General features: G+C 43.9%; 1 protein-coding gene across 3 annotated transcripts in view; it reads right to left on the minus strand.

Moving 5' to 3' along the window:
- The window catches only part of TMEM117 (transmembrane protein 117), a 1,134,871-nt gene that overhangs the window by 108,029 nt on the left and 1,001,429 nt on the right, over nt 1-25,413 (minus strand). For all 3 annotated transcript variants that reach the window (XM_069628012.1, XM_069628014.1, XM_069628013.1), the window contains one exon: nt 20,789-20,948. In XM_069628012.1, coding sequence (XP_069484113.1) covers nt 20,789-20,948 — 160 coding nt within the window. The remainder of the gene's footprint in view (nt 1-20,788; nt 20,949-25,413) is intronic.

The following is a 25,413-nucleotide window of genomic DNA, read 5'->3' on the forward strand; positions in this document are numbered from 1 at the left end:
GCTCATCACCTTGTGCTGTCATGCAGAGCCCGAAACAATTTGTCAGAACCTGCCCCTAAGTGTTTAATGCAAAGCATGACAAATGGCCATTCGTATAGTGCTGCAGTAATGCAGAATTTTGAATCAAGTCTGAGGACCTTTCAATTACGGAATGTGCCACTTTGAGAAAAAGAAAAAGGAATAACGATGTGTTCACGCCGAATGAATCACCCGAGGAGAACTGTGTGCTGGTCTATAGCCTGACAAAACCAATGCACGAGTCAATCCTGCTAGCCTGACATCACCAACGCATGAGTCCATGCTGCTAGCCTGACAACACCAATGCACGAGTCAATGCTGCTAGCCTGACAACACCAATGCACGAGTCCATGCTGCTAGCCTCACAACACCAATGCACGAGTCAATGCTGCCAGCCTGACAACACCAATGCACGAGTCAATGCTGCTAGCCTGACAACACCAATGCACGAGTCAATCCTGCTAGCCTGACAACACCAATGCACGAGTCCATGCTGCTAGCCTGACAACAGCAATGCACGAGTCAATGCCTCTAGCCTGACAACACCAATGCACGAGCCAGATGCTTCTAGCCTGACAACACGAGTCCATGCTGCTAGCCTGACACCACCAATGCAAGAGTCCATGCTTCTAGCCTGACAACACCAATGCACAAGTCCATGCTGCTAGCCTGACAACACCAATGCACGAGTCCATGCTGCTAGCCTGACAACACCAATGCACAAGTCCATGCCGCTAGCCTGACAACACCAACGCACAAGTCCATGCTGCTAGCCTGACAAACCCAATGCACAAGTCAATCGTGCTAGCCTGACAACACCAATGCACGAGTCAATGCTTCTAGCCTGACTACACAAGTCCATGCTGCTAGCCTGACAACACCAATGCACGAGTCTGTGCTGCTAGCCTGACAATACCAATGCACGAGCCAATGCTTCTAGCCTGACAACACAAGTCCATGCTGCTAGCCTGACACCACCAATGCACGGTTTCATGCTGCTAGCCTGACAATACCAATGCACGAGTCCATGCTGCTAGCCTGACAACACCAATGCACGAGTCAATCCTGCTAGCCTGACAACACGAGTCCATGCTGCTAGCCTGACACCACTAATGCACGAGTCCATGCTGCTAGCCTGACAACACCAATGCATGAGTCAATCCTGCTAGCCTGACAACACCAATGCACGAGTCAATGCTGCTAGCCTGACAACACAACTCCATGCTGCTAGCCTGACAAGACCAATGCACGAGTCCATGCTGCTAGCCTGACAACACCAATGCACGAGTCAATCCTGCTAGCCTGACAACACGAGTCAATCCTGCTAGCCTGACAACACGAGTCCATGCTGCTAGCCTGACACCACCAATGCACGAGTCAATCCTGCTAGCTTGACAACAACAATGCACAAGTCAATGCTGCTAGCCTGACAACCCCAATGCACGAGTCAATGTTACTGGGGAGGAATTTACTAACACCAAAGCATGGAGTTTTCTCCGGTCCATTTGCAAGACTGCTATACTTTGTGGATAATATGTATGCACTAAGAGGAAAGAGCAAACAATATATGCTCATTAGAGCAACGTGCCAAAAACCCCATATGAGGAAGGGCCATGGCTCACTGGAGAGCCGATGGAGGGACCGTTGTTTAGAAAGTCCCCCCAGAGAGCAAGTCTTACTATTTAAGCAATAAGCCCCAAGACATGGGGCCTGGGGCGCATTACTGCAGCAGGTAATACCCTTGGGCCCATAGTTACAGGCACAAGCAAATTGTTTTTTTGTTTGCAAGATGCTCCGGTGTTTCACAAGTGAAAAAAAAAATGGCCACCATGGAACGGGAGAAGGGACTACACATACTCTCTTCTCCCTTTCCACAGCGGCCATTTAATAGATTGACAAAAAAGTCAATAAAAAAATGGCCACCATGGATCGGGAGAAGGGACTACATGCAGTCCCTTCTCCCTTTCCATGGCGGCCGAAAAAGGTATGACAGAAGACCCGAACAGGAGCGAACGTTGTGAGATGCAGCGCAGTAACCCCTGAGGTAAGGGATTGACAGGCTCAGAATGCCCGCATTGCAGCCAATCATGGGCGCTGACACATTGAGAAATCTACTTGCCGGGAACTCATTTGTTGTATTTTTTTCTTTTCTTACCTTGTACAAGGTAGCTGGTCAGATAACACAGTGAGTACAACGCTCGCTTTGATATCCGTGCAGAGCCTGGTGACGCAGGTTCGAATCCCGGCAGTGCCAAACTCAATCTTTCATCCTTCCGAGGTCGATGGGGTTGTAAATAGCCATGGTAGAATGTTTAATGCCGTTATCCTCCAAATATTCCTGCATCACACTACACACAAACTAGGGCCATTATCTGAAAAAATTCTCCTGGGAAATCCTCCTCTCCAGAACACAGATTAAGAATTATTAGTATTATCTTATGCAAGTTAATGTCCCTCACAATGCATACTTCAGGCCATTCAGAAAACAAATCCCTCATAACAATCAAATACGCACCTCAGGCACCCCTCACAAACACAGGCCCCAAAATATCCACTGCCACAATGTACCAGACTGAACTAGGCGGTTCCACAATCCTCATAGGTGGCACTCTTGTGCACAGTGCTTTATCACTATCCAAACATGCCTCACAACTCTTCAAGAACACACCAATCTCGTTGTCCATCCCCGGCCACCACAAACCCTGTCGTATCAAACCTTCTCCAAGCGATCTCCAACACCAATGCATAACACATTGCAGGCTACAGTTCCCATCTTCCTCGCTAGGCTCCTCCTGTATCCATGCCATAATGTGCACTTCAGCTGCCACACACCACACTTCCGGCCTTCACAGAACCTGCCCACGAACTGCCCAATTCTGGGAACTCTTTTGCTTGCCCTGAATCCTCACCCCATTTGGTGCCAGAGACTGCTTTTTGATCTGCATCCCACACGCAGCTCTTGGGAGGATAGCTAAGGGGCAATGTGCTCGCCTTGGAAGCAAGACGACATGGAGCAACACATGTTCGATCCTCAGGTCCGCGCTTAGAAACCTCTGGGTATTAAGTGCGTTATAAATAACGTATCATATAATATCAACTACTGCAGTACTCGCCCAGCTCCAGCGTCTCAGCTTCTAGTAGTCCCTTCACGCCACAGAAACAGCACACAGGTTACCCTCATCTCGTTCTCTACAGCCCCATTTGCTACTGGAACCCGTACTGTGCTCCCCTTACCAGTCCACCCTTACCCCACCACAGAGCACCTCCCTCTGGATCCTCTTCATGACATCCCTCCACACCATGTGCATACAGAGCTAGTGTTCCCGCCCACCAGATGACCCTATCAGCTTTGTCATTTGCAGACTTTACTTAAGTACCAGTTGGATCAGAGTCCAGTAAAATCAAAACTACTAATGCAGTTTGTTTCTCATCACAGCCTTGCTGCACCTCGGTGTCTCATCTCCCCACCAGACCAAACAGTGCAGTGCTGCCCAACCCGATGTTGAATTCCACCTTCTCCCGCTCCTGAAGGGCCAGTGAATCGCTACAGGTTCTGGACTACCTAGCCATCAGTACACGTGCAGAGCCTGGTGAGTCTATTCTAGCATTGGAGTTTGTTTATATAATTTTGCACAAGTCCCAAAACATGTTGGGAAGAATTTTTAGTGGGTTATAATAATTAATGATTTCCCGCTCAATGTTTATTTCCAGCGATGAAATTTGTATTTATTGAATTTTATATAGCACTTTTAGCCAAAGCGCTTTACATGAAACAACAGGAAAAACATTAGATTACAAGCAAGTTGAATTAACTCATGAATCAAGTAACTGATAACAATATACGGAACGATTTACAGTGAGACCTCAGGATAAGCTTGTGTTGGGTAGGACAGTTGACAGAAGATCAAAGAGAACTGCAAGGAAGGAGATTGGAGTAGGTGGGATTCTGGAGAAGAGCGGAAGGGGGAGTATGAGGTGATGCAGCAGATAGAAATAGGGAGGGAGTTCCAGTGGAGTGGAGCAAGAAGCTGGAAGGAACGGAAATGGGATGGCGCACAAGGAGCGGGTGGAACAGTAAGTAGGAAGTGGTCAGCAGAACGGAGTAGAATGAGAGGAGGGAGGAAAGGTAGAGTGGGGCAGCACCATAGAGGGATTTGAAGACAAGGCATAGGAAGTTGAATTTGAGTTGAGAATGGAAGGAGAGCCAGCCTAGGGAGAAGAGTGAAGAAGAGATAGAATCGTGAAGAGAGAGAAGACAGAGAGAACAGATGGCAGAATGGTAGATGGATTTGAGGGGGGCTAGATGTGAGGAAGGGAGGCCGAAGAGGAGAGCAGTAGAAATCTCATATAACCGTTCCTAACATGAAATGTGAGGAGGGAAAGAGACTTGATGGGTCTATGCCCACTCATTCTACGTGCCAGCGGCATAAGAGTCAACATCTACGTGCCAGCGGCATAAGAGTCAACATCGACTCTCTCTGGATGGAAAAGTCCTTCATTCCTTTAATGGTTGCTTCTTTAATCAGTGCTCTCTCTCTCTCTCTCTCTCTCTCTCTCTCTAAAGTAGTTGGGAGTTAAGAGGCCTGGATTTCAGAATGGGCTAGTTTACTTTGCAGTATGCCATGGGAAGCCCCCAGCCACGTCAGTTAAGAGAGCTCTTCCTTCCATTATACATACCGTGAATCACGCATTCAGAGGCCTTTCCAAGCATGCTTCCTGTGACGTAACCCAATCCCTTTTAAAACGGCAGCCTCAAGATCACGAAAACACATCTGCGCGAATCTTGGAAGCACTAGACTCCATGTCATAAAATATGCATGCAAGACAGATGGGCACCACGTCGCTCAACATTTTAAAGTGTCACTTTACATCAATCAGAACTATGAAAAACTGGAGCCTGCAAAAATAGGTTTGGTTTTCCGTTAACTTTCGACGGAGCAGACTGGTCCTATAAAAGTACTGTTTGTATTTCCTAATAATGAAAATAAATGGCAGCTCATCATCCATCCATGCATCCATCACTCCAGGGCCCTTGCTGGAGTTACTCGAACTATAGAACTTGAGGCTAAAGTCGTCAATTTGCACCTAGATGGCCTAAACGTGTACTGGGCAGATGCGCACTGTGCAGGTCTGTGCAAACTTATAAAATACACAGTTCCTGAACATTGGTAAATGTTCTGTGAATGGTTAGGTGCACTCTGCACAATTCCCCCATTCAGAAACATTGAGGTGAATATATTGGCTGGGGCATAAAATTGTCTCGGGTCCCAATGAATAAGTGGCTCACACTTGCACATGGCAATTCATTCCTTTTGTGACAGACCGTTTCAGTAGTACCCAAGGCGAAGTTTTTTTTAATAAAATGTGGTGCAAACTGCATTTTAAAGACTATGGATTCAGTAACACTGGTCAAAACTACTAGCCAGATGCAGAAGTAACTCATCTAACTGGCCCACGTTGGACAAAAAAGTGTCCCACTTTGACCAAAAAAACTGGGCCACACCAGCATTTTGCGTTTTTGGTTCGGGCATTGCCCTATAGGCCAGTCCAGGCCTGAAATTTGCAGGCCAATAGAAGAACACCTGGTAATGTCACCTGGCAAATCGTGAAATAGGCTTGCCCAACTTAATAGGGACCGGGTACCCATAATTCATGCATTCACATGCAGGATCAGTGTTGATGTCAGCAGGGGGCGCACAAGAGAACACAAGGAGGATTCACAAAGCAGAGCAGAGCACATGTGAGATTGGTCTATGTGGAGAGAGGTAGTGGCAAAGACTGCAGGGGAAGGAGCAGGCTGCAAGCAAAACAGGCATACATAAACAAGGCAACAAGGGTTCATCAGAATAAGGGGTTTACTGGAATAAAAAAAGGGATCTTTAGAGGGGCAATGAAAAGCCATTGAGATGGATACTAGACGATTACTTTTAGCAATAATCACACAGCGGCATCCTGGGTTGGACGTGCTGAAGAGATGGTTTTAGACAGTTTAAGGGTAAAGCTGGAGACTATATACTGAGACAGGTAAGACTCCAATGGACTAGACGGAGGCAATGTTAGTCTTTTCCCTCTTCTGGTTTTAGCAAAGAACAGTAAATTCAAATAGAAATTTCACATATAAGAACATCAATAATTAGCCAGCACAAATACAAAATAAAAACACGAATAGTATTGTATATTAGAGCTCATACAATCATTGAAACACATCACATTGGCACCATTATTTCGTCAGCACTGTGATTCATTAAAGTTCTTCAATATCCCTGCGGGCACAATTCATTGAATTAATATCAATATAATAAATAATAACACTGTAAGTACCAGCTTGCATGTTAAAACTCCCAGAGTCAGGCCACTAAGCCTGCTTATATAATCCTAACATCAGTAAGCAGTCATAGTCTATTCCATACATTCCCTAAAACTGTACACTCAGCAATCATTTTTTGATAATTTTCCATAATCTGAACAGTGCAAAATGTATCCTACTATTTTCCGAATTTAAACAGTATGTCCAAAAAGGATCCGAGAGGAGAAACTCAATGTTATATACAAAATACCCAAGGATCTCTAAAATAGTAAGTGCTAACCCCACACACATTCTGTAAACAAATGTCTAGCAGATTCTAAAGTACGATTGCTCTTGCGTATCCGGCATGTACGCTCATTACGAGGGATATTATGACTTGACCCAAAGTTTGTCAGTATCGGTAGCAGGTTAGTACTTAACCTAAACAAAAACATTCTCAGGGCCAGGCTCGGACAACACATAATATATCTATGCGCCTTAAGATATATATGGATAACGTTCATCACTTCAGCATGGGATCGTAGACTATACAGGTGATCATAGTTCTTGGTCCAGTCCCACAGACATAACTTATTTCTAAATATCCGCTTCAAAACTTCACAGCTGGTGTCACGTCTAAAGTAAGTCCTCAGGGAAAGGGAGAGTTTTTGCTGTTGTGCTTTGTGAAGAGGAGAACGGAGTCCTGAGACTGTTCAAATCATATCATCATCCCTACTGAGGTTCGTATGCCTTTAAAGACACTGAGTCAGCCATGTCAACTGACTACATAAAGGCCACCTCAACGCCCTTGCGCCGTAAGCCCTCGGCGAAAGGGCAAGTTTTTGCTATTGTGCTGTGTGAAGAGGAGACCGGAGTCCTGAGACTGTTCAAATCATATCATCATCCCTACTGAGGTGTGTGTGCCTTTAAAGACACTGAGTCAGCCATGTCAGCTGATTACATAAAGGCCACCTCAACGCCCTTGCGGCGTACGCCCTAGGCGAAAGGGCAAGTTTTTGCTGTTGTGCTGTTTTGTGTGTTTGCGGAGTGGACGGAGTCAGACGAGTCCCGGACTCTCTGTTTGGGCTACCACTGACAACCAGCAAAATGAGTCATCGCCCTGAAGCGCCCACTGCACCGACTCCAACCTTGTTGAAAACGCAAGCGCAAACTAAAAAGAGAAAGCCCTGTGAAGCCTCTCACAATGTTATTGACGCACTCACCTCTCCCGAACGCAGATCTACTGCAGACCTAGTAAGTTCCTCACACACCTGTGGCTTAGATGATGTAGCCCCCAGGGTAGATGCTGATGACTGCGCATCCTGTCTACTCCCGCTTCTAACAATCAAAGTGATAGTTAAAGCGAAAACGGAAACATGCTGCCACCAATTGCCAAGAATACTCTGCTCACCATCCGTAACAGGCTCCCGTTTGGAACACTCATCCCTGACAGTAACTAGATCCATTTCAAGGAACCCAGGGAGTGCTAGACAAACAGAGAACGCATGTGCAGATTCGGCTTGCTCTAGGGCTGAAAAAACTCGAATTAACTCCGGAGCCAATCTACACAATATTGCCACCTCAGGGCTTTGTCATTCTACATCACTGGAAAAACCACATCCTGGAGACTTAGAAATACCAGGATGTGCCAAAGAGTGTGTCCAATCTTCAATGGCAGATTCAGCTCGGGACCTGGCTTCTCCTAAACCCAGTCACTCAATATATGTAAGCGCCTCAGCCTCTCCAGCTTTCCTTCATGAAAGAGCTGCTGGAATCTTCACTGACTAGGTCTTTCACGACGTCACACTGTCCAATGACGCAAAGGCAAATCCAACTACTGTTCCCTTTGCAACATTTCCTCCAACTGCTCTTCCAAAAACCATGAGTACATTACCATCTGCACATATCAAAGAAAATCGCCAGAACTCCATAGACATTGCAGATAAGTTGATAGCCGACCTAGTTCAGATTAACAAAGCTCGGCATCAGCAAGCCGCGAACACTGTACAAGAAAAGCCTCCATGTATATCTCAAATGGAGACATCTGATATTCAAGTTGCCGGCCTTGATGCCAAAACCAACCCAACACTTAGAGACACAGCCGGCGTTAAACGCAGGCAGATACAAGTCAGCAGTTCTCCTACCATGCAATGTTCAATGCGGAAAAAGCCAAAATTCGGCTTTAGAACAATGGAGTGCAAACCAAAAATTGGACCAGTGCCTATGGCACCTGATCAAGAAATTCAATCTACGAAGTCCATCGGCCAACAGTCCGGCGATCCATCTACATATGACACTTCATCATCAGACTCCTCACTAATGGAGCGTCCCTATCCTAAAATCAGGAAAAGTAGACGACACTATCGGCATAAACAGGGAAGAGAAAACAGAAACATAAAGGCCTCTCGAGAATCACCCTCAGACAAAGATCTTCAAGCAATCATCATGGCATCGATGGGCATGTCTATTACGCCTTTTATCAAGCTCTACAAACACATGAATGAAAACATTAAATTCCTCACAACGCTGTCGGCACTTCTAAACACCAAACTAACTGATGTTGAGAGAAAGGGAATAGTCTGCAAAGAAGATTTCACTACCATAAGTAGTAAAATGGACTCCATGATGGAGATAGTCTCTGGACAAACTCAAAACAACAACGAGGATAAAAAACTTCTCGCAGAAGTAGCTAAAGAAGCCTTGAAACACAACCTGAGCAATACACAAAAACGATTAGTACGGAGAAAGTATCCGCAGGCTCTGCAATAAAAGACAAAGAACTGACACATGCCATCACCTCAGTAAACACAAAGGCAATTTCAGTTGACCGTAGTCAATCAGCAACACCTTCTGAAATTTGTGACCTAACAACAACAAATGGTCTTCCTATGTGCTACCAACCAAAACCAATAACAAAGACCACGGTTTCTATGAGGGAAGCTTGCGATAATTCGTGTTGTTCTATGACAAAAACAGCACTGATCTCAAACAGTAACACCCTACATAAAAGTGTTGATCTAACAGCACTGTTTGAGCCCGCCATAGATCTGGCCTCGCAAGATTTGACCTCTTTTGATGCGGCGCTGGAAAACAGTCGCCAACCCAGCAATCCTGCCCTACTAAATCCCCAAACGTCCTCATCATCGAAAATGGCCTCTTTGACCCTTGAAAAAAGTGCGGAAGACGGCACAGGTGTACTTGACAGAGTTGACCTGAGTTGCAATAAAAACTTTGCCATATTTGACATCTTTAAAGGAGCCAATGTCCTGCGATGCCAATTAACACCTTTGCCTTTGGAAAAACTCAAGTCTTGAGCAAAAAATCCAAAAACCAACCAGCAACCAAGATGCGGCGTGGAAATGGCTCTAGAAAATGTCTGCGCAACATAAAAACTGTTAACTTAACAGTTCACAATAACACTGGTATCAAAGAACTAAACTCGCAGAAAATAAACTTGTGCATGAAGCCTTAAGTTCAAACGTCGATCCAAATCCCCTGGACAGGATCCAGATAGATGAAATATATCTGATCAATTTATCGACATATGATGACGAAGACCAAGTCCTACAACCAGAGCCGTTTTGTCCTCCAACTAAGAGTCTAGACCCTGTACCGACTGAAACTACGCACTCAAACACATGTATCACCACCTTAAACGAGCCATCAACCGTTCAGTCACAAAGTGCTCCAAAACAATTGAACTCACAAAGAACTTGCACACTTGTGAAATTAACTATTTTGGATAAAAACATAAACACAGAACCAAGCCATCCCTTTCTGACAATGGAGGAAAAGCGTGCAAAACAAATGCGAGGGTCGCTGCTACTGACTGTGAAACCGGTCCAAGAAAGACACATCACGTACTTCAAAAATCTGACGAGATGTTAAACACGCAATTACTGCAACTAACTCATAACTTCTCGTCTCCACACTAAAGGCGAAATAAAGTTTACCACCCAGCGTAATAAGACAAACCTTAAAACCATGAAAAAAGTTTCTCTATATGAAAGACTAATCTTGGAAAGAGTAGATTCTCTTGACAATCTGATCTTAAATCGACAATACATAACCAGGCTTTTCCACCTTGTGCCTAGTCTGAGAACGATTCTCTCAGATGACCTAAAAATCGTGGAATTTCACTGCGAACAAAGAAACGACAATGTGGCTTTGCATCTTGCCTCAAGAATGATAAGAGACCAACTATTAGACGCAGTACCTACACTGTTATCCTTTGGTTTTGACTTGTACCCTCTACCACATGATGTCTCACTATTGGAGCCTTCACTCAAAGGTACGTTCACCAAAGTCTTCAAAAACGCAGTACAAAAAAACACAAAAGAAAAACCATCTACAGGTCGAGAGCCTTTGGCATCCCCGGAAACAGAACCAAAAACCAAAATCAAGGAAACATCTCATCGATTTGCAGATGAGCATATCAAAATAACGATTGAAGGTCGAATTACTAAGTCCGACACAATCACTCACAAGGATATGGCTGGATGTATCTCTGAAAACGGAAACTGGGCATGGTTGGACCCCACTCTTAACAACAAGCAAAGCAAGTAACGCCAGAAACAGTCTGAAAACCGGACTTCAAGTTTTGGATCATGGAACACTCGTGGCTTTGTCCACCTGTTTCACATGCCCTGGATGCGGAACCTGGATCTGATATGCCTCCAGGAAACATGGCTTAGCGAATGTCCTATATCAACATTGTTTGCGATAGCCTTAAACCCTGCAATCAAGCAAAGCAAAGGTAGACCAATGGCTGGACTCCTAATAGTCGTCAAAAAAGAACTTTGCCTTAGGATTGTCGAGACAAAGAATGTCACCCCTTACATACAAACCGCTAAAGTGATGATACCCGGCGTTTGCAACCCCGAGTTCCTCTACATTATCAACCTTTACTGGAACCAGACCGCAACAGGAACATCATCATTTATTGATCAAGTGACTGCGACTATTGACACAATACTTGAAAATTCATGTGTCGCCCAAATAATAATCAGTGGTGATCTAAACATTGATTGTCTGAATACGGACGTTAATCTCACAACAAAGCCAGCCGGCAAAAAGACGAACGAGGAAGCCACCCATACATGGTGCTTTGAAATAGACTCCTGAAAATTAACACTCTTGAATGGGAACTTGTCTGGCGACATTCCAGCAAATCCAACGTGGAGTCGAGATCAACAGCTCTCAACACTGGACTATATTTTCATCTCAGAATCCTTTTTAGCAAAAGCTTGCTGCTTGGAGGTTTGTAAGACGGAACACAGTGACCACGATCTGCTAAAAATGACCTTTAACACCTGCAGTAACACTCCACAAACGTCATGGCCACACGTGACCACCTACCGTTCAGGAAGGATAAGGCTTAATCTCAAAACTAGTGACATGAATCTGATCGTATCAACCATGTCATCAACATCTGACGCAATAGAATACCAGCATCTCTTGTCGCAATTTTCAGAACATAAACAAGGGCTTAAACAACACAGGATGCAAACTTAAACACAAGTTTGACATCCAGGTGTTGCAACATAAATGAATGATGTGTGGAGAGATACGAGAGTTATCACGCGAAAAACAAAGGTCTTTACTGCATAGGAAGAAAACTCACATTGCAGAAATATAGAAATTGGAGAAAGGCTCATAACGCGAATCTGCTTCAAAACGACTCAGAGGAGATGTTGATCAAACTTAAGAACAAAAACTCCTCTGATTTTTGGAGCCTTATAAACAATCTGGCTGCTCCACAGGACGCGATTCAAGCTTCCTCAATTTCTGAAGAAATTTGGGTAAAGCGGAAGTCGCAAAAAATCTTGAAAACTGGACGTCTTGGGAGTTGAAGTTCGACAAATCTGACATCCTGAGCTCGATCAAATCTCCAGTCCCTCAAGAGCCCCAGGCCCAGACGGCCTCACAAATTACACGCTAAAATTAAATCCTGATGCATGGGCAAATTTTTGCACCACTTTATTCGAATGAATAACAACGAAATGTGTAACACCGAAATCATGGAAAAATGCCATTATTGCACCCATTTTAAAAAAAGGCGACAGATCCAACCCAAGGAACTACCGACCAATCACCCTGCTCAATGTGCTTGGAAAGATCTATGCACGCCAACTGCAACAAATGCTGCTAGCGTGGTCAGTTGAAAATAATCACATTGACTGTCGGCAAGCTGGCTTTGTTAAAGGCGTTGGCTGTGGCTTAAATATTTGTTGAACCTATTAAAAATGGAATCAATCAGAACACACACTCCAATTAATGTGGAATCAATTGATTTTTCACATGCCTTTGACAGTGTTGACCGTCAAATTCTGTGGGACAAACTAGAAACCTGGAAGTGTCCACCCAGTCCACTTGCTGCAATAAAAGAACTGCACTCGAACACAACCATTCAAGTTAGACTAGATCGAGGTGGCACCTTGTCTTCACTGATTAAGACTTACAAAGGTGTAAAACAGGGTTGCCCCTTGGCTGCAATCATCTCAATCTCTTTATTTCCGACATTGGGGACACATTAAACGCGGTAGCAGCCTTTCCACCGAAAATTCATGGTTCACATCTATGCTGGCTTATATATGCAGACGATTGAATACTCCCAGACGTCACGCCCATTGGACTTCAGCGAAGGCTGGATGCCCTCGAAACGTACGTCAACAAAAATGGGCTTGTCATTAATAAGCAAAGATGCGAAGTCCTTATCTTACGAAACCTGTCAAATCACAAAAGAGGAATCAAACAATACGTCTGGCACCTAGAAAAAACAACTCTCAAAATCTTGCCCTACATTAAGTACTTCGGATCTCTGATAAGTTCCAACATAAATGATGGTCCATAGGTGGAGGCTACAAAAAGGAAATGTCAACAGCTAGCCTGCCAAGCTGACATTATAAACAAAACATTCAGCAAATTCTCTATAAAGCCCATGATTGACTTCTATCGACAAAAGGTTGTTCCGGCACTAATCTATGGCGCAGAAAACATGTTTGGCTGTCTACATGATCTGAGGAACACATTGAAAAATGACTTCTGGACCAGAGCGTTGCAGCTTCCCCTTCCCAAGGGCTGTCCCACCAGCAACATAAGATATGAATTGGGCTTGATAACAATACAAGCTATGGTGTGCTGGAATGCACTAACCCTTTACAGGAAGACACTACTTCCTAAACCAGCACCACAATTCAAAATCTTACAAAAAACAGCCTGCGACCCAAAGTAAACAGTCCTTTCCAAATGGATTAACTTATGTACTGAAGTACTGGATGCAAACAACATAAAAATTACAACCGTGTTAGAAAATCTAGACAAAGCTAAACTAAAGTTATGGAGAACGGACTGGCATCAAACTTGCGTAGATCGTGAAAGTTCTTGCCTTATGAAGGATGCGCCCCGGAAGCTAGGGAGTACGACAAACTACAGTCTTATCTGGCCCAATCACCAGATCAAAACTCCAGATTGATATTCTTACAATTTTGACTCAACCTCTATCTGACCAAAGACAGCACAAGAACTTGGAAGCGGAATGAAAACTCTAATTTAACTTGTCGTTTCTGCGAATACTCTACAGAGACTCTTAAACATCTGACCTTATTTTGTCCAAAGTTCCAATCATTACGGACTAAACTGTTTGGACCACTTTTTGAGGAGCGTCAAACTTACTTCGCCAATGACTGGTGGAAAACCATGTTTGATGGATCGGAGCGAAAAGTCATGTTTGGACTAGTACTGTTCTTGAAAGACTTAAAAATCTGTTTAACTGAACTGAATCCCACACCTCCATTGTCTCAAACAGATCACTCAGTCGAGCTATAAGAAAGCACAAAACAATTATGAGCTTATTGAGGGATGGTGTGGGTTCGTATGATGTGTTGTAATTAGGAGCAAATATTTTAAAGGTTTTTCGAAACCAAATAAAATAAAAAAATTAAAAACATAATGATAAAAAAAAAAGAATCTGGCCTCCAAATGATTTTCCCTAAGCATTTTTCAATCCAGCTATCAAAATCCCTACTTTCGACTTTTGGCGTGTCATCAGATGCCAAAAGGGAAAGCAATTCACATTGCAAAGAGGTGTTCTTTTTTTTAAATATAGAACACCCTGCCTCATAATAGCCTGTCCCTTAAGTGATAACAAGCCTGACTCAAGTCTGATATATTCCATAGGCCTTGACCCTGGCAGACCGAGAACCGTTTTCCAGAAACACCCCTTCGATTCCGTCAAGCCACTGCATATCGTACATAGCAAGAGCATCCAGTCCATAGAGTACCATGGGGCTAAAACATTGTTTATACAATACAATAATACCTTCTAATGAGTATCCAGCAGTCTGAGATGCAAATGTGCATATTAAATTTGCGAGTTGCTTTGCTTTAAGTCTTTTGGTTTCCTTAATATATGTATAGACTATAGATGAACTCATCTCTGGACCCAAATAGGGATATTTAACAACCCTCTCAAGTACTCCTAAGCTCGTAGAGAACACAGGACATTTAGTTAGTATAGCTCCCACAATCAACAACTTTGTTTTCTCCATGGTTATAGTCAAATCATTGGCAATCGTGTATTCAATAAGTTTCTCAAACATACCCTTGACTCCGCTGAAAGTAAAATTAAACCAAACAAGATCATCGGCATATAACATGCACAGTAACAATCAGGCACTGATTTTGGGACAACAGCCTAATATAAGCGGGAGATCCGCCGTATAAATACAGTAGAGAAGGGGTGCCAAAGTGCACACCTGCTTGACCCCCACACTAGTAAATACAGGTGCCGAAAGTCCCCCTTTGTCATCCAACCTTACACGTACCGATGTCTCATAATGCAATCCTTTTAGGACATTAAGCAACCATCCTGGCCATCCCTAGCACTCCATTTTAGCCCATGGTTTTTGCCTACAGACCCGGTCGAAGGCTGCCCTAAAGTCCACAAATATGCAGTATAGGAAATTCCCTCCCGTGTCCGAGGCTTCCCTGTACACTATATCCATCACCATAATATTATGTACGGTACTGCATCCCGGCCTAAACCCAGTTTGAGCAAAATTCTAAATTTTTGAGTCATCATCCCATTTTTGCAGGGCTACTAAAACAAATGACCCAAAGGTTTTCTTGTTGAATCAAGTAGTGAAAGGAGCCTGTAATTTGCTGGTGAGGTACCTGTTTGATAAACTGGCACCAGCAGAACCTGTTGCCAAGATCTAGGCAAACACTGTGTGGCGCAAACTATGAAAAAGTATATTTAATAATGTTGCCCATATACTGGGATTCAATTTAAGTCCAACATTAGCAAGGTCATTAGGGCCAGGTGCCCTAGAGTTATTCAATTTCAAGATGATCTTCTCTATGGGACCGTCATTAATATTCAAATGCCACCATTGCAAACAAAAAGCAGGAGGAGATGAAGAAACACCCACCCCATTGGTCTTATTAATATATTCTACCCATTCCCTTTCCTGAATGGGATTGAGGGTCTTCACTTTATTGGCTGCCTTAGCTGTATTTAGCTGCCTCAATTGTTCCTTGTAATTTCTCTTACTAAGGACAACAATCATCTCTTGCCAACTCTGGTTTTTAATGGAAAATCTCCATCGCTTGCACCATCCCCTATAGGTGTTCTTAATCTTACTTATTTTTCTTTTCTTTTCTTCCTTAGAGTAGGTTGAGACATTAGTCCTTTTAACATCCCTTCGCATAACACGCTTAGCATCCTGAAATGCTGGTTCGTATGGATCATTACTTTTGGGGCATATCACATATTGCCTAGTACAACAGTTGAAGTGGCTAGATTCTTAATCCAATCTTCAATTGCGTCCCCACTCAAAACCCCAAGGCATTCAACATCATTGGTATCAAGGGAATCAACCTTACTCCCAATCTTACCCAGGTTCCCATCATTCCAGCATATGGTATTTATGGCATGATTGGCCTGCACCCCTCAGCACCCTGACCCACCTTCTCGTACTTTCAATATATTGGGCACTTCCAAGGTCAGACCTAATGAAAAATGGTCACTACATCCCAAATCACTAACTAGGAGCTTGCTAGTTGCCAGCAGGCAATTATTGTTTCCAAATAAATAATCGAGGGTGGGAGTAGAATTAGGCCCCCCCAGGTATATTGACCAGGTACATCCCCTTTGATGCGACCATTCAACATTCTAATGTCCCATTGTTTGAGGAACCCAACCAATTGTTTCCCTCTGCTTTTGTCACCACCCTGCAACATTGTACTTCTTGGGGCAACATTTGTATACAATGGGCCAAGTGTGTTGTCAACACACCAAGCATTGAGGTCACCACCGAGCAACACTAATCCATCTTCCCCATTTTCTTTAAGATTCTCTGCCAAACACTCCTCCAAATTGTGCAGCAATCCATTAACGCATTTTCAATTAGGGGGTAGAAATACATTGATTACCAGCAAGGCAATTAATTCAATACCTATATTACTGCTGATCTCCACCCCAAGAGCAGACCCTTCATCTTGGGTACGCCAAACTTCTCGTGAGCACAACCTCTGGCTAACACCTACGACAAGTCCCCCAGCAGGCCTCCCCCTTTTGCCTCTACTGGCAAACAAGTGGTACAGGTACTAGCCTTCAAAATAAACTGGGCAGTCTAACCAGGTCTCCTGTAACATAAATATGTCATGGCCAAAGACTGTATTCATTGAACCATATTTATGTAACATGTGCTTATGCCCACGGTTATTCCAGCAGAGAGCCTAATGGGACACAGTTCACAGTAACCACAGATGAGGGGATCTAGAAGGTTGGAGAGAGCCTAATATGGCAAAATGCAGTGAGCAACAGTAACCACAATTCAAAGGGACCTACAGAAAGGAAACACACACAAGTACGGCTAACCGATTAGGTGGAAGTACACGCAAAAAGGGTAGAAGGTTTAGTAGAGAGCAGTAGTGGCTGCTCCCACTTCCCACATCTTTCTTACTATTTTCGGTTGCTGCTGGTCAACGGCTGCACTGTGTGCTCGTACTCTGTGCTGCTACCCCTTCGTCACCTAACACCTGAGCCGCACTGCAGTCTTGCCCTGCAAGGGCTTTGTAGTGTGCGTCCGCTGTCCCCTGGCGTCAGGTGGGTTTACGGACTTCCTCAAGTCTGGTAGGAGAAAACTATTGGCATAGGTTCATTATTCTGTACGTATGATATACAGGTAGGACACGACACTAAGCTGCACACAGTAGCGCAGTCAGAATAGTGAACCAAATGAAATGTTGGGATCATGTTACAGAGGCTTGTCGCGCCCTACACTGGTTGCCAATTAATGAGCGTTTTGCCTTTAGAGTTCTTACTCTTGCCCATAAATCCATATATGGAAATATTTGTCTTATTTCAAATCTAGGCTGACCTTTAAATCCTGTGCTCAATCATTGCAATCCAGCGACACCAAGTTGTTGACCATTCCTCCAGTCAAACTTGAAACAGCTGGTAGAGTCGCCTTTGAGTCAACGGCTCCTCATCTTTGGAATAACCTTCCATTAGACCAGAGAGAAATATGCTCCTTTGCGCTCTTTAAGAATGTGCTGAAGACTGACTTCTTTAAATAAGTTGTTGCTAGATTTGCTAATGCTAATTTCATACCTCTGTTTGCCGGTTTCAGTTTCTGGTTTAGGAATTTGCTTTCGGCTCTGGAGTGTTTCTCCAGTTTTTGTTTATGTTTGTTCTTGTCTCTTTTTTTTATAAGAGTCTTAATGCCTATAGGCCCTTGGTGCATGTAAGGGAGGGAAGGTATCAACAGTAAGACAGACACATGTGACCACAGTTTAAGGGTGTTTATTGAACTTCAAAAAGAGTTTGAAAAATGCCTATCTAATCCTAAATCTACAGATGGGAGCATGCTACGACAATCAAATAATAATAACACAGTCCTAGTGGTTTCTGGTAAAAGTAAAAGGGCCTATAGTAATAAACTTACTGCCAATCCTTACTTCTAAATACAAACAGTGTGGGAAACAGTGTTACAAAAAAGAAAGAAGTGTTCACAAAATTATATGTCAGGATGTTCAGGCCGCTGGTCACCTTCCCCACATTTTCAGCACGGGACAAGGCAGTACACTCGAGCCTAGCACAGTCTCTGGCTTCTCTAGCATGAGGATAGGGTTCAATCATTAGCACCAGGGCCTTCCGTGCCCAAGTCTCTTTGCATTTCAAAGTCTCTTCTTTCAGAGGACCTGATGCGACAAACAATAAGTTCTTTTCCTCTTAGGATTTTCACAAGTACTTAATTTCTTCAGCGATTCACTATTCCCCTTGGATCCCCCTCAGCTGGGCTCAGATCCTCTTAACACAACACTATTCACCTTGTATCCGCTTCAGCGGGGCTCAGATCCCTTTAAACACAATTAGTCTTTCTCCGCCGGGCTCAGACCAATTGCAATTTCCAATGTAACTTTTAACACAAACTTGCTGCAACCAAAGCTCTCAGCTGATCTCCCTCTGCCAGGCTCGGACCATCTTCGTCCAATTTATCAACTTTCTTTATGCTCTTACTATCGAAGACTTTCGAATGTGCATGGGGTTTTGCTTGACCCATTGCAGGACCACTTCGATTTCACAATTCCTTTTCACTCTTTAGCATTTTCCGCCGTTCAGTTAGATACCTAACCGAGACTTTCAAATAAGCATACCCGTGGTGCCGGACCACTCTGTCTAAGGTATCATATCTTAGCTTCAAAGTGCAATCACTCATCTGTTGTTTAACTGTATTCACGTCGCTTGCGATATACGCTTCATACACTGTTCTCTTCAGCTTTCACTACATAATGTTGCCGCTTGCAACCTTAGCTTCAACACAGATCGGTCTGGTGTCAGTCTCCCCAACTCACTGGCTGCGCTGACTTTACTGGTGCTGCTTTGTTGTAGGAGCCAAGGACAGTACCACATCAGCAAACGATTCTCCCGACTTGACTATCAATGTTTGAGAGCCCTGGGTACCTCTGACACACAATGCAGGATTCTTCAGCCTTGATTCCGGGTTTTACATTTCTTATTCTCGTAGGTTCATGAAAGTAACACTCTTTCGTTTAAAAAGTCAACTTCTCTGAATATATATATATATATATATATATATATATATATATATATATATATATATATATTTATATATATATTCTAATAAGTATTTTATCATTAAAACTAATTAAAACCTACCTGATACTTTCTGCAAATTATAGATGCTAATTTGTCAATACGTTTAACATTTTGGGAAGGTATACATCATTGGATGAGGTTTCTTTTTTATTTGAGTGCCACTTAATAGTGTTTTAAGTGTTCGATAATAATCCAGTTGGATCAATATAGATACAAGCTCTTAAATACCTGAAGCAGACAGTTTGAAAGTGTTAAAATATATATAACCACATGCATACAACTACATTACCATGATTTGGCCCTCTAGATGTTTTGGACTACAGGTCCAATCAGCACTAGCATGAACAGTAATTGGTGAGGAATATTTAGAGAGTTACAAGTTGGAGACCCATGCATTAAAGTGAAGGGTCAGTGTTGATCCCCATATGGGAATTTAAATGAAGCAAAAACTATTATAAGCACGAGTACGAGGGATTTTGGCAAAGTGGAAGGATGCCAAGTCTTCCAAAACCCTTTCCTTGGCTCACTTGTTTATGATAAACAAAAAAGATGATGGCTGCAAGGCTTTGAATTAATCATAATCACAGGCACGGCCCTGATCAACCCACCAGACCACTGTTTTTCAGCCTGCCAATCCATTACAGAGGGGGAAAGAAAGACCATATGCAAATCAGGCTTGGTCCCACCCAAAAAGGGCAGTGCAGCCCAAACTGCTTCGTGACATCCATTCTTTCCAGCCATCACCTTTTTGTTTTGCTTAAGTCACCCCGTGTGGGACGGGTATGCCCAGACTTGGGTCCCGTTCCTGCTGGGCCTATAGACCCAAGCTACTCCTCACTGATGAGGCCCAACAAGGGCGAAAAATGTTTGGGGATGCTTGTGGTCTCGTGCAGAAGGGATGTGACCAAGCAGTTCGGGCTGTACTGCCCCTTTTGGTGTGGGACCAAGCCTGAATTGCATATAAGCAGAATAATTAGAAACTATTAATAGAAACCTTTGCTAGCGTGTGCCTTATAGTGCTCTACCACAAACCTCCATGTCAGTCCTCTACTTTGGGTCCGTTTCATGCAAAAATGCTACTTCATCTGAATTATCTTGATTTAAAAGTTTTTTTTAACACTAGCTCAAATCATATTTGAACATTTAAGCAAATGATATCAAAACAATTGAATAGACTTTTGTTTGCAAAGCAGCTACTGAAAAAAATTCTCATCTTGAAAAAATGATGCAAACAAACCACATTTCAATTTATGAAACTTAAAATTCTACAGTTGAACAAATTTTCTTTTTGAGAAAACAGTGCTTAATTCGGGCCACAGCTACACCAATAACTAGTAAAAGACCTTGAAAAAATGTACCTGCATGACAATAAGTAGGTCAAAAACCAGGATAAAAGAAGCCAGGAAAGCTCGCGAGACCTCATCACTCGGAAGAAATCCACGATTCAGCTTATCCCAGCTGATCCAGTCCGTGGTGATGACCAGCACGACCACAGAGGTCAGAGTGAACAGGACAGTCCTGGAAGAAACAATGCATGTTAATGTCTTGACAAGAGCTCAGAGGAAGGTAAGTTTGACACACAATATTTAACAATCTTTTCATTGCTGGTAAATGGAATTCCTAGACCAGCAACCCCATGGAACTTTCCACAAAGATAAGTGGCCTTCGTAGTGGAATAAGTTCAATCTGAAATGTATCTTTTTTTAAGGTGGTGTAAAAAAATCAGTCAGACTCATTGGTTTTGCACTTTAGGATTTAATTTGCAAGATCTTGGAAAAATGGCCAATAACTGTGTGTGTAACCATCAGATAATATGTTTAAATTCTGATAGGACCAGAACAGCCTTTTAATCTTTGATGGCCGATCAAAGAAATGCCATTGAGTTAAGTGTTAGTAGAAGCTATGGTTTAAGTGTCAAGAGGGTTCACTGTGCTCTACAGATAGTCAAATCAAATAAAAGGAGTATTAGTAAACACATTACTGTGGTTATTTATGGCCAAGGTAAAGATATATAAGCTCAGGTATGTGCATAAACATATTGCTAATATTTCAATTCTCTGACTAAATAAGTTTATGGGATCATTAAACCTCCACTGGTTCTCTCCAATAACTCCCATTAATCAAGAACTGTACATTTATAACTAAGCCCTCAACCTATACATTTGTGATTTGTAAAGTGCAGGATGCCACATAAATGGCCTTTCTGGCCACTTGCCTTAACTAACCTCACTGAGCTTCATAAAATAATTTGTTATTTCGAGGAATTATTTTTCATCAGAAACGATTTGGGAATGTTTGTGTTTGGATGTTAGCTGACTATATTGAGGCACAATTTTAATTAGTCGTGTGTGGCAGTTCTAAATCATCAGCATAATCAAGAAACATGCACCAAGAAAGATAGAAATAACCAAAAATAGCATATCCTACAACATATAATAAAACCTATAAGAACAGTGTAAGAGATAGACGGCCTATATCACAGCATCCCTGTTGGGATCACACACCAGTAAATCCTGGACATGTTTGGCTACTTAAATATTGCCAAAAAGTAAATATCGTAGTTGGAGCTGCCATGGGGGCCAAAAAAGAGAGTTTTGGCAACTGTGTGAGCATTGCCGATATCTGGTCCCAGTCAGGACCTTCTTACCTGAACTCCTCTTTATTGTACAAGGCGAATATTCAAATGGTATCCCTATTAAGGGGGTAAATGAGAGGGTAAAGAAAGGGCTAGGCCCCACCAGGCCCCACCAGGGTTTACCAGGTTGCAATTTCTGCCCCCACTTCCCACCCCCAATCAGATGCCCTAGTTTGCTGTGACTCTCAGTCTTGGCTAAATGATATTGCGCCCAATGCACTGCAAGTATAGAACCCTATTGAACTAACCTAACCAGCATCTGAACCATCTGATAAATCACTGTTGGAAGCGCTAAAGTGATCTATAGATATGCTATAAGAAGAGCACTGCTTGGGGATAGTGTCTACTGCCCCCTCCTCCTATGAAAATAACATCAATAACTCCTGCTCGCCTCCCCCCCCACCTCCCTCCACTTACTGGAGATCTGCCATTGCATTGGCCCATTTTGGACAAAGACCTGTAGTTAGAATTGGGAAGTGAAGAAGTAACTTTGGAGGAAAGGCAGAGATTTCCCCTACGAGCGCACCTGAGTAAAGGGTCTCGGGTTATTGGCTTTAAAACTATCACTGAAATCCCAGGAATTATAACAGACCCACTAAACAAGTTTCAACCTGGCCATTCAGAAGGAACGATGGAAAGTACATTGGCAATTGATGAACGTGTGCTATTAGCTGCCTCAGATTGGTCATCACAGGTTTAAATCCTTCCTCCCGAATGTGATAAGTCTCTGCCCTTTCCTTGCTTGGGGGACAAGCCAAGCTCAGCAGTTGAGTGGGATATCGCCATTGCCACTCACTTGACATCCATAGAGGCCTCCCTAGCTGAAATGTAACTTTTATTACCTGACCTATCTTGTCTGATAAATACTAATATGAGGAAGCGGTGTAGAGTACTGAAGAACACCCCGTGGAAAAAAGATGAATGTTCTAGTCTTCTGCGATGGAGTGTGCAACCAAGTAAGCAGCTGTTCCATGATAAAAGGGAAGAAGAACTAAAGGAAGAGGAACGTGAAATGGGAACCCTCAAGGAAGGAGAACGCAGACTGAGACGCCGCAAGGAAGCATTCTGCAAGGAAGTGTCCTGTTCTGTTGGGGAAAGAAGCCAGTGTCCATCACGAGAAGAACGCACGGAACAAAAGCCGGAGAGAGAAGAAGCATAATACAGCTGGAAGACACCAAAGGAGTTCTCCAATCGCCACGACAAGGCAAACCAAATACTGAAGCCAAAAAGGCATCACAATTGCAGGAGAGACTAGCCCACGGAGCCGCAGAGGTGCACCTCGAGCCCTAGAAGCCCTGGCTACGTATCTAAACCCAGAGAGGGGTAAGGGACGATATGAAAGAGCTGCAGGGAATGAAGGAGGCAATGCCAAGGCTAGGGTGGTTCTCCCGGGACCCCGTAACGGGACAAAAGTTATTGAGAACAACCAAAGACCTTCAAGGTAGTACCTGGCAGGAAAATGAACCAAGTCTGCCAGAACCAAATCATAGAGAACCAGGGGTCTGGGACCCACACCTAAATGAAAGGAGAAATAGAAATCATCTTCCCTGTGGCAGTACTTTGCAGGAGAGTGGACCATGTCTGTCCAGGTCTGAAGAGAAAAACGCCATGGTCTGGGACCCTCGAAGCAAAGTTAAAAAAGACTGGGGGAGCGAGTCCTTCCCCCTGGTGCTGTCAACTGTGTAACTAAAGTGAGAGAATTGCCAGAGGAAGGGAGTCATTCCCCCTGTTATTGTGCAGTGAGAAACCAAATGTATGATAGACCAAAGGAAAGGAAGGATTTCCCCAGGGTGTGTTAAACTGGGAAGTCAACAGACCAGAACAAGGGAGTTATTCACCTGGTAACCAAGGCCAGGGCAAGGGAGTCACTCCCCCTGGTGAGGAATTTGCAACCACAACTGTGCTACTCCGTACAGGAGGAGAGAGTCATTCTACTGGACCAAGAACATTGGCACATCCTTCAGTTTAGTGTAGGGGACAGAGATAGGGACATTTTGACACAGAACAGTGGACTATTTAAGTTACTAGGACATTCTGACAAACCCATTAGTACTTTAGTTGAGGCAGGGAAACCCTTCATAGATTTAGGGAAAGATAGTTTTCTCTTTATTTTTATACTGAATAAAAGTCTATAGCACGCACTATGCCATCTGTGTGTCAGTCTCCTCCTTCTGCACCCTTACAAAAAGACTGTATGGGTCAAAGAAAAGGTAGTGAGCAACTGACCCCACATCGCCACGCACACACAGGGCAAACAGTCTAGAATGTCCTTTCATTCACAGAGCTCATGAAGCACCTGCACCGGCAACTCGCCCATCCTGAACAGCACATGCAGTCATCTCGAGGTTTGCAAACTTTGGGAGAAACAAACAGAAGGCCCTTTGCTGCTTAATTTTATGTAGGTGTCCTATAAGCACTGAGAAATTGAGGGAATTTGTCACTTCTCCTGAGGGGGAAGCCCACCCTCCCCTGAGAGGCTTGGGAGGTGACCCCACTCTGCAAAACACCCTCCCTAGGGGGCGAGGCAAGGACCTCACTGGGAGGGACTCCCCCCCCCCCCCTTGGGGACAAGGACTCCCGTTCCCGTGGGCATCAGGGGGTTCCCTGATGCCCACGGGATCAAATACACCAAATCAGTATGAGTTCCTTGACTGGAATAAAGATAAAGTGAACGTATACCATTACAAATAAGAAGATTAAACTGTCCTTTTAAATCAAAGTTTCCAATGGACAGTGCCAAGGTTGTTGAAAAGGGATGACACGCTAGAGAGAAGCCGAGAGAGAGCGGAAGGCAGACAGACAGGGGAATACCTGAAGGAGGAGGAGCTGACAGACTGCAGAGCCAGCAACATTCAGGAGCACTCTGAGATGTAGCAGGAAATGCTGGACGCCCAGCGAGTATGAGGAGCAGAAAGCCAAGAAGCATGGAATGGAGAGCTCTGTGGTGGCGTGACCACAGAGGAAGCGTAGTGGGCAGGCTCCCCTCTCAACCCTGCCGACACCACCAGAGGGAGGAAGCGACCCCTGAATCGAATAGCTGCAGCAGTATCGAAAAGCCGAGAAGAAGACAGGTACACATACTAAGCAGACATTGCGGAAAGCGATCCAAGAAGCAAATGGAAGGAAGAAGCAGATTTCCAATACCTGTAGGTGCCAGAGTCGTTCCCCTACGACAGAGCAGCTAATAGGGAGAACGGGAATACTGGGAAGTGTGAGAAACCTGAAGGTGTCTCACTTACTAGTCCCCGGGGATCTGTCATCCAGGTGGTCAGGACACAGCCGTTATTGGATCCAGTTCCTGGGGGTGCACTAGTGCGGGAGGATCACCTGGATGGGGGGTCCTCGGGC

The sequence above is a fragment of the Ambystoma mexicanum genome, chromosome 12 (genome assembly GCF_040938575.1).
Source record: "Ambystoma mexicanum isolate Mex_15411 chromosome 12, UKY_AmexF1_1, whole genome shotgun sequence".
NCBI classification, from domain to species: Eukaryota; Metazoa; Chordata; class Amphibia; order Caudata; family Ambystomatidae; genus Ambystoma; species Ambystoma mexicanum.